This window comes from Eretmochelys imbricata, chromosome 1 (genome assembly GCF_965152235.1).
Source record: "Eretmochelys imbricata isolate rEreImb1 chromosome 1, rEreImb1.hap1, whole genome shotgun sequence".
NCBI lineage: Eukaryota > Metazoa > Chordata > Testudines > Cheloniidae > Eretmochelys > Eretmochelys imbricata.
Genome location: NC_135572.1, coordinates 34,107,636 through 34,118,069, shown reverse-complemented (window position 1 = coordinate 34,118,069; position 10,434 = coordinate 34,107,636). Strand labels below are relative to the sequence as shown.

The 10,434-nt window shown below is 39.6% G+C and overlaps 1 protein-coding gene across 1 annotated transcript in view; it reads right to left on the bottom strand.

Moving 5' to 3' along the window:
- Positions 1-244: 244 nt before the first annotated feature.
- CFAP300 (cilia and flagella associated protein 300) overlaps positions 245-10,434 on the bottom strand; it is a 30,019-nt gene continuing 19,829 nt past the window's right edge. The window contains exons 6-7 of the mRNA XM_077808588.1: positions 5,893-5,959; positions 245-863 (exon numbers count right to left, since the gene is read on the bottom strand). Coding sequence (XP_077664714.1) covers positions 732-863; positions 5,893-5,959 — 199 coding nt within the window. The 3' untranslated portion in view covers positions 245-731. The remainder of the gene's footprint in view (positions 864-5,892; positions 5,960-10,434) is intronic.

The following is a 10,434-nucleotide window of genomic DNA, read 5'->3' as shown; positions in this document are numbered from 1 at the left end:
GAATTTATTGCTCTCACTGATCCTTTCTCTGTTATTGAGTCCAATGGAAACCTCTGCTTTTCAATCCATTTAACCCAAGAGGTTAGATTCAGTATGCTGCATAATACAGACCAGTGAGTGTATAACACAGCTATCATTTATTAACTAGATTAGGTAAAATGAAATTTGATTAAAATTAGTGACAAAAATATGAGAACAACAGTTTTAATATATTTATTGAGAATTTTGAAACACAACAGCTATCAAAGTATAGGGGGTTGGAAGAGCAAGATTCATGGACCCTGGTAAGAATTCCATGCAAGTTAGTGTAAACCATATTCAGACAGTCTGATGCACTCACTATGGCCCCAATCCTGTAAAGATTTATGCATGAATAGTTCTATTGCCTTTAAGGCAGGCTTAGGCAGCTACACCCATAAGTAAAAGTATGTACAAGCATCACTGTTTGCAAGATCTGAATCTTACAGTTAAAGTCAATTTAGCAAAAACAAAGCCTTTTTAACCATTTTGTATAAAATTATGATTTATCTATGAACATAAAATATTCCTTCTTAATAATTCAACAAAAACTCCGTAAAATATATATCACAGTTCACATTTTTGCATAGGCAGGCAATGTGTATTTCATTGAAGGGAATGGAACTATGGAATTTGTAATTAATTCCATATAGAAAGAAAAGCTCCTCCATTCCATTATACTGCTAATACTTAGAACTGGAGATTAAGATTAGTTAGTTAAAACATAAGCTCCCACCAAAAGAATGGTACAAAACATGAACATGTCGTTTCAGAGGATCCACAATCAAGTAGGCAAATGTCTGTTCATGGCATTTGGTTGAAGGATAGCACATACCGTTATTATCCTGGGGGGGGGGGGAGGGGAGAAATCTAGTATTAATAACAAACCAGATATATACTACAATCATGTGTAACACTAAACATTATGAATTTTTACATTCAATTACTCTTATGTTCAGTTACTATATTATCTACAAAATGTACTGGGATAATTTTGCAGACAGTGGAGTTCATGTTAATAGTAGAATAGATGCCCATTAAGGCAAGAATCCTTCAAACACTTGTAAGTAACTTTATATAAGTCAGTAGTTCCATTTAATTTAATGTGTAAAGATACTCACCGATGTAAGTGTTTGCATAATTAGGGACTAAATTACAAATGGTTAAAGAATAAGGATCTGATCATATTGCCATCGAAGTCAATGGCAAAACCTGTGTTAACTTCAAGTGGGGCCCTAAATATATTCTCTAACTGACCCTTTTCCAGTCAGGATTCACTTAGGCATCTGATCACCATCTCATCAAATATGTACATATTCAAAAATTACTTTCAGCAACATGCAGTAGTTCTTGCTAGGTAAATACAGAGAAAGTTATGTCCATAGTTTTAAGATTCAAGACAAAGGAGAGGCGCAATATCAAGCTATGTTGGTGGATAAGATTTATTGATTTCTGATCGTTATTGAAGAGCCCAATCCAGTAGTCCTTACTCAGGCAAAATTGACTACAATTGAAGTTTTGACTGTGAAAAGGCTACAGAATCCCACCTAAAGTTTGCTGGATAGAAAAAAAATATTATGTGATGTATTAGTACTACTGTGTCAAAAAGTAATATTGATCAAAATATTGATACCAGGAAATACAATCTGGTTTAAATTAGGCAGAGTTTTTGCACTATGTTCTGGGTGCCTTTTGAAGTCATTTTAGTTAGCTGAGATGTATTTTACTGTATTTTTTATTTGCATTAGTTTTAGATGAGAGTAGTTCTAGCTGTATATTTCAGTGCCTCATCACCATAATATTTGGACGCCTTATACATAAATTAAGAATAGCATCAGTTCCATCTGCAGTTCTAAATTTAAACAGGTGGTGTATGTGTGACACTTGGTTGACTTAGTGATGCCAGAGCTGGATCATTTTAACTGCTGGCTTTGGAGAAATGGAGATAATCTGGTGATGATTTTAGATAGCATGTGTGTGACATACTATAAATAATGATACTATTGAACCTTTCTCCAAAACAACGTGTGTAATATTTTATCAATACAGTATATCTTAAGAGTTAGCAAATATGCATGTGTTTGTATTTACTACACTGGTGCAATAGCACCGCTGTAGTTAAGGCTGAGTTAGCATTCAAGAAATTTCTTTGTTATTTAATATCATAAATACTTCAGGTTTCTTCATGCTGAAATTTGGTCAAATGCAAATCATTTGAACTTCTTAAACCATTTTGAGTTCAGAAGTATACAATTGTTACAAAATTTCAAATACTTCCCTTCCCCACTCTTTCTGGACTGCCAATATCTGTGCTAAAATACATATATACATGTAACTAAGGGCTTGTCTACACTACCCGTTGGATTGGCGGGCAGCGATCTATCCAGTGGGGGTCGATTTATTGTGTCTAGTATAGCGTGACATCTAGAGAGCATCAGCTGTCGTCTTACCGCAGCAAAGACACAGCGGTAAGTAGATCTAGGTACGTCGATTTCAGCTATGCCATTCACGTAGCTGAAGTTGCGTACCTTAGATCGACCCCACGTGGTAGTGTCGACAAGCCCTAAGTCCTAAAATCTAGTATTAGTTTGATTTTTTGGAAAGGTCAGAAGATTAAAAATTGAAAAGTAGTTTTGGAACATATTCAGTACCAATTTATCACAGTGCTTTCTGTAATTACTTGGTTTCAGCACTGAAAGTAGTATCACCAAGTTGTCAAGATAAGCATATGGGGCTGTTAGAAGGGTTAGTAAGGAGGCATGGGATGACACAGTGTTTTCATTATGCTGATGACTCCAGCTCTATTTCTCTGTTTTACCTGATCCAGCCAGTTTTTGGTAGACATTAGACTAGCTGGCTGAGGCTCAGACCAGATGAAAAGGAAATGATGCTCGTAGAATGAGGATTCAACTAGACCAGTGGTTCCCAAACTTGTTCCGCCAGTTGTGCAGGAAAAGCTAAAGCACAGCACGGGCCAAAAGACGTATTGGCCGCCGCTTCCAGCAGCTCGCATTGGCCTGGAGCAGCGAACCGCAGCCACTGGGAGCCGCGATCGGACAAACCTGTGGACGCAGCAGGTAAACAAACCGGCCCGGCCTGCCAGGGGCTTTCCCTGCACGAGCGGCGGAACAAGTTTTGGAACCACTGAACGAGACGATGTGGTGAGGATTATCTTTGCCTCATTAACTGAGGATGCATGTCTTCCATTTGGTACTCCAGTTTTCAGAATGGGCATTTTATTAGATTCCCAGCTGCTGTTAGATGATCATATAGCAACAGTGACCAAGTCAGCTTTCTTTCATCTATGTCTGGCTAAGCGGTTGTTACTATTTCTTTTGGATGCAGACACTGCCAATATGATCCAGGTCTTTATCACCTCAAGATCAGATTACCATATGCACTCTACATAAAACTACATCTAAATCAACTCAGAAATTGAACCTGTTTTGAGGCAGTACAGGTACTCAAGCTAGAGTCTCTTCATTTTATAAGAGAAAACTGCCAGCAGGCTTTTTTCCATGGTGGGCCTGGATTTTGGAATTCACTCCCCCACTTCATCTGAAATAACCCATGTTTACTGACCTCCACAAAATGCTGCAAAGCCAACTTCTTTTCCTAGGCTTTTGGGAAGGAGGGAGTGTGCTAAGGGCAGGCATCTATGATTGGAATGGGATTTCTTGCCATATCCCTCAATTTGTTGGTTTTGTAGAGACCACTGAATTTATTCTTGTTTATTATGTTGATGGTATTTTTAAAATATGACAAAGGCACACAGAAGTGTTTTGGATGTTCTACCTAAATCTAACCAAACAATAATGGAAATCTCTGAAGTTGATGTCAAACCAATACCAACTCACAGATATGAAAACAATTGCACTGTGTTAAAATAAAAATGCTAATGAGTAATTTTTGGTTCCAAGCATATAGTTTTAGTATTTTTAATCTGGAAAGAAACCTGAGTTTAATGGACAGGAGAGAGGTAAAAATACTGATAAATACACAAGACATTATTTTTAAAAAAAGCCTTCTAAAATGTTCTATGAATGATGCATAATAGTTAAAAGATGATTGCCCACTGATGAACAACTGGGCCACCGGTAGCTCACAGGAAGTGTGTGTTGTCTGCAGTGACACCAACTCTTTTTCTTTTGGAAGATAGTATGTTATCTTACATTTAAGTTGTTGCATGTTCAGATGCATGGTGGAGGATTTGGAACGGATCTGCCTAGTGGAGGAACAATTAAACTGGGAGGCGTGTAGTAGAGTTCAGGTGGGTTCCAAGCTCATCTTTATGGTAAGCATACAGTGTTGCAGGGGAAACAGGGAAGCGAGAGGTTTCGAAACTCAGCAGCCAGGACAGAAAACAACTGGAGGAGGTCTATAAAGTGGGCACCCACCTTACCCCTCAAGCCCTCTTCTGCTGTAAACCCTTCTGTAATCTTTAGTAAAAAGCAGGCACACCACACCCTAGCCAGCAAATTCTCTATTGATAAATCCAAACTGCAAGTGCAAAACAGAAGCCTGAATAAAGGCAGGCTCAAAATGAGACTTAGGGCTAGATTCACAAAAGGAACATAGATACCTAGCTGCCACCTTATGTGCCACTGGCATTCACAAAAACCCTGGTCAGCTGCTCTCTAACCCTGGAGGTGTGTAAATTCCCTAGACACCTAAATTTCTGCCATTAAAGTCCCCAAGGTGCTTAAATTTCAGCAGCTGAAGCACAGCTGCCTCAGTCCTGACCCCGCACAGCAGCTAGGTGGCTTAAGCATCTGACTCCAATAGAAGGTTCCCAGCTGTGAATCCCAAATTGAGATAGGTGCTGAACTCTGAGAAGTATGGGACTTAGGATCCACCCCATCCTCAGCATCTACTATTGGCTAGTTTAGGCAGCTCCCTGCTCACTATACCAGCTTTTGTTAAACCTATTCTTCTTTTCCCCTGCATTGTACAGGGAATGCAGGGTAATTACGTAGCACAACACTGAGCATTGTAACACCTAAGCTCCTTTGTGACTCTAGCCCTTAGCTTCTACTGATTCTATCTTGAGTTTATATAGAATAAAAGTATGATCTAGATCAGGGCTGGCCAACCTGAGCCTGAGAAGGAGCCAGAATTTACCAACGTACATTGACAAAGAGCCGCAGTAATATGTCAGCAGCCCCCGATCAGCTCCACCACCCGTCCCCCCCAGCTCCCAGCGCCTCCCCCTTCTTCCCCGCACCTCCCAATCAGCTGGTTCGTGGCATGCATGCAGGAGGTTCTGGGGGGGAGGTGGAGGAGCGAGGGCATGGCAGGCTCAGGGGTGGGAAGGGGTGGAGTGGGGGCAGTACCTGTGGCAGAGCCAGAGGTTGAGCAGTGAGCACCCCCAGCACTTTGGAAAGTTGGCTCCTGTAGCTCCAGCCTCAGAGTCGGTGCCTATACAAGGAGCCGCATGTTAACGTCTGACGAGCCGCATGTGGCTTCAGAGCCACAGGTTGGCCACCCCGATCTAGATGGCTGCAATGGGCTGAAATGTACTGCTTTGCATATGCTCTTCTCTCTAGAGCTCTACACTACATTAGCTCTACACTATATTCCTACAAAGCTACAGGGCCCAAAATTTATTTTTTACTGAATAGAAAATGAAATGATGCTCATGCTCATTAGTGAAATGTTACTAAAGGCTAGAACAAAGATGACATCAGGAAATGGGTTCAGAAAAAATAGTGTGCCTGAACAATCTCTTCAAATTAAATACTACATTTTATTTACATTTTTGTGTGATTTTCAAATCAATTTGATATTTTTAAGTTGTATAATTAAACTTGAGAATGTGTTTTATGCCTAACACTCATGATGTATAGGTGCCATGCCAAGAAAGTTAATACTTACATATGCAGAAACTTTGAAAATAGTTGATGTAATAATTATTTCCTTTGTTTCAGGATCCTTTTGAACACTGAAATATGGGGAAATAATCCATATTTAATAGCAGCATTTATAGAATAGACTTTTTAATATTTACTATATTAGTTGTAAGTTTTCACATAATGTTCTTGCTCAAAGCTATGAAGGGAAATTTAGTGGTTAGGACTTGATCCATATCATCTCAACCCTAGAAATGGTTGGACATTGCTACATGTTTATAGAAAGTATTGAATTATTTTTTAAAAATTGGGGCTAGTTTCTCCTTATTTCCATCTGCTAAATTATGACTGCATGACAGAATCACAGTAATGACTCCCAAGTTAAGGTTGTAAAACAGTTTTCATTGTTATCAGAGATGCACTTCTCTCTCTTAGCTAATTAATATTTTTACCTTGTGTATTTTTTGAATAGAAGAACTGCTGAGTAAAAAAGAGAGTGATTATCATAAGGATGCAAAAAGCCAATAACCTTAACCAAGAGATGGGGACATCCATCTATTTATAGTTGAAGTGGTTTATATATTTAACACATTTTTCCAATAAGGAATGTTTTGTGCATAGCTATGCAAGGGTGTATCTATCCAGTGGGGTAATGTATTGTACAGGGGTGTGGTTTTTAAAGTGCACTAATGTATTGCAAGGTCATTACAATTGATAGAGATTCTCTAGGTTTTAGTCAGGAGGAGGGGATGGAAGAGGATAAAGTATCGGCCAGATCAGACGAGAAACATTCACATAAAGAATCTGACATATCAGAAAAGGGCAGACAAATAAGCAGTGACAAGTTTTTAAAAGTGCTTGTACACAAATGCTAGAAGTCTCAATAATAGAGTGCCTCATGTTAAAGGAGGATATTGATATAATAGGCATCATAGAAACCTGGTGGAGTGAGGACAATCAATGGGACACAATCATTCTGGGGTACAAAATATATCGGAAGGACAGAACAGGTAGTGCGAGGGGGAGGGGAAGTGGCACTATATGTGAAAGAAAATGTAGAATCAAATGAAATAAAAATCTTAAATTAATCCACATGTTCCATAGAATCTCTATGGATAGTAATTCCATGCTCTAATAAGAATATAACAGTGGGGATCTATTATCGACCACCTGACCAGGACAGTGATAGTGACGATGACATGCTAAAGGAGATCAGAGAGGCTATCAAAATAAAAAACTCAATAATAGTGGGGGATTTCAATTATCCCCATATTGACTGGGTACGTGTCACCTCAGGACAAAATGCAGAGACAACATTTCTCAATACTTTAAATGCCTGCTTCTTGGAGCAGTTGGTGCAGGAACCCACAAGGGGAGAGGCAACTCTAGATCTAGTCCTGAGTGGAGCACAGGATCTGGTCCAAGAGATAAATATAACAGGACCGCTTGGAAATAGTGACCATAATATAACAACATTTAACATTCCTGTGGTGGGAAGAACACCTCAACAGCCCAACACTGTGGCATTTAATTTCAGAAAGGGGAACTATGCAAAAATGAGGAGGTTAGTTAAACAGAAATTAAAAGGTACAGTGACTAGAGTGAAATCCCTGCAAGCTGCAAGGACACTTTTCAAAGACACCATGATAGAGGCTCAACTTAAATGTATGCCCCAAATTAAAAAAACACAGTAAAAGAACTCAAAAACAGCCACCGTGGCTTAACAACCATGTAAAAGAATCAGTGAGAGATAAAAAGGCATCTTTTAAAAAGTGGAAGTCAAATCCTAGTGAGGTGAAAAGAAAGGAGCATAAACACTGCCAAATTAGGTGTAAAAATGTAATAAAAAAAGCCAACCGGGGCCCGAATGGTCACTTTGGCTCCTATGGGATCCCCAGTGTCTCTGTTATTGGGGCAGGAAGAATAAATTATTATTACCCTGATTATGGGAATCAAGGACAGTGGAACTATACTTGGCCTTTTGTTATGATGGAGAGACTCACCATCACCTAAGTAGCACTCGCTAGGCAAGAGACATGGGTTCCAAAACTCTATGAATTGAGAGAGGTTGGGGATAGGTATTAATACTTGGTGGCATAGGCCTCCTGGTGAGGGCCTTACATGCTAATTGAACTTCCTCCTATCTCCTCTGTGGAATATCAGAGCTAATTTTGATTCCATTAGGAGTCTAGTTACAGGCTACTGAGCTGAATTCACTTTGGGCTAATGGTGTACCAGCACTGAGGCTCCCCTACTACAAGCTGAAATCACAAAAGAGCTAAACTTACTAAGAGCTGAAATCACTGACTGTTGTGTTAAGTAGTGGGGGAGCCTGAAGATATATGGTGGAGCAGTTTGCGGGACGGCGAGCAGAGCGGCTGGTGGAGCAGAGCAGTTTGTTGGATGCCTAGAGCAGCCCATGGGGTGGCTGGCAGAGCCCCACGGAGAGGTGGGGCCATCAGCTTTGGACCACGTAAGGTGCCCCTTAACTCCCCCCTCCAATCTCCACCCAGGTTGGAAGGTAAACCTCTGCAGGTAAACTTTTGAACTATGCGGGCTGCCCTGACCAGGGACAGAAACTTTTGGGTCATTGGACTTTTGGGACTTTGGGTGATTTTGGGTTGCTGGACTCAAGAACTAAAGGGAAAGGACATGCCCCAATTTGCTTGGGGTGGGTTTTTTGCTCATGGGTTGTGTTATGAATCCTGTTGGTGGTGTTTCCCCAACATAATGCCACATTGTTTCTCCCTGTTATTAAAAGGCTTTTTGCTATATTCAGACTATGTGCTTGCGAGAGGGGAAGTATTGCCTCTTGGAGGCGCCCAGCGGGGGTGGTATATATTTGTCCCAGGTCACTGGGTGGGGGCTCTAGCCGGTTTTGCATTGTGTTATTGGAATGGAACCCCTAGATACTGAACCCAGTCCTTGTTGCTGCCAACTCTGACAGGCAGAAGGGTTACACTTACTTTGAGCTCTATTTATGCCTCTGTATCACCATTATATTTTAATATGTTTTCCACACACAAAAGAGCAACCACACACTTTCAGATAAATTTAGTTGAGATCAAGGAAAAAACAACAACACATGAAATCTCCATGAGTGTGAGCACAGTGTGCAAGAAACTGTAACAGCTGCCATCTTAAAGTGAAACTACTCTCTAAAATAGAGATGGAAAAACTCATTAGAAATTTAAAGGTGCAGTCCACAGAAAATTTTTATAAATTAGGAGACCATAACCACTAAATCTCATGATAAATTGTGTTTCAATTTTAATCAGGACATGTTGATTTGAGAGCATACTTAAAAAGACAATGAACAAAAGTATCTACATTATTTTTCACAGATATGCTGAAGCAGCATTTAATTTACACGTGACATGAAACTCTTCAGGTAAACCTAACCAAAATTGTGTCATAAAGAACGGATTGGAATCAAGCAGTAACTAGTCTCTGTAACAAATACACTGAAGTCCCCAGCACAGGGACTGCAATTCTGACAGACAAATGTGGGTCACACCAGAGCAGAGATCCTTGCATACTATTCTTTCCCCCAACCCTGGGAGCACCAGTCACAGTCTGGTCCAAAAAGATTTATTTTGATCTACTAGAGTTTAGTTTAAAAGTTGTAAGTGACAGAAGATCCAGCAGAGCTAGGCTTTGGGAATAAAGGTTTCCTATAAAAGTAAAATAGCCTATGGAAGAGACATTACCAAGTAAGTGATTATTTTGAAAGTCAGTAATTCCATGTTTATAATTTATGTAGAATTATGCTTTCATGACAATTTAAAAGAAGAGAATTGTACCATCATGAAGATGTTTGTTTATTTTTAAGTAACTTGGAATATAGAAATATGGTTTGGTAAATCAGTTATTTATAACTATTCTTGATAGTTGTTATTTCCAATGCTTAGTGGATCATCTTATGAAGGGAAGAAAAATTAATAAATTGACCTAAATTGTAAGTGATTAAATATTAAAAGGTTTGAAATTTCCTTTTATTAAATAGCATTTTGTACTAACTTGAATTTTGGGTGGAATAGTGATGGGACTCTCAGAGTTTGTTAGGTACAAGCTGTTGTAAGAAGGGGGGACAGGAGAAGAGCATTAAAGGGCTGCCACTTCAGGTGTGAGGAGGGCTTTTCTGAAGCTCTTTCAGCTTAGACTAAAGCACCTGTGTGTACACAAACTGAGTATTACAGAAACAGTAGATAGAGAATGGGAGAGAAGAAGAAAATGAGATTAGCGATATAAGTGGGGTTAAGATTATGTACAACTTTAAGGGAAAAAGAAAAGGAGTACTTGTGGCACCGATGAAGTGAGCTGTAGCTCACGAAAGCTTATGCTCAAATTTGTTAGTCTCTAAGGTGCCACAAGTACTCCTTGTCTTTTTGCGAATACAGACTAACACGGCTGCTACTCTGAAACTTTAAGGGAGAAGTTGAAGGGTTTGCCTCTAATGAGGGAGGAGCTAGGAAGCCAGTGAAAGGACTTTTAAAAAGGGTAACATTATCAGAGCAGGGTTTGAGGAAAACACGGTTAGCAGCAGCATTTTGGATAAAATGCACAT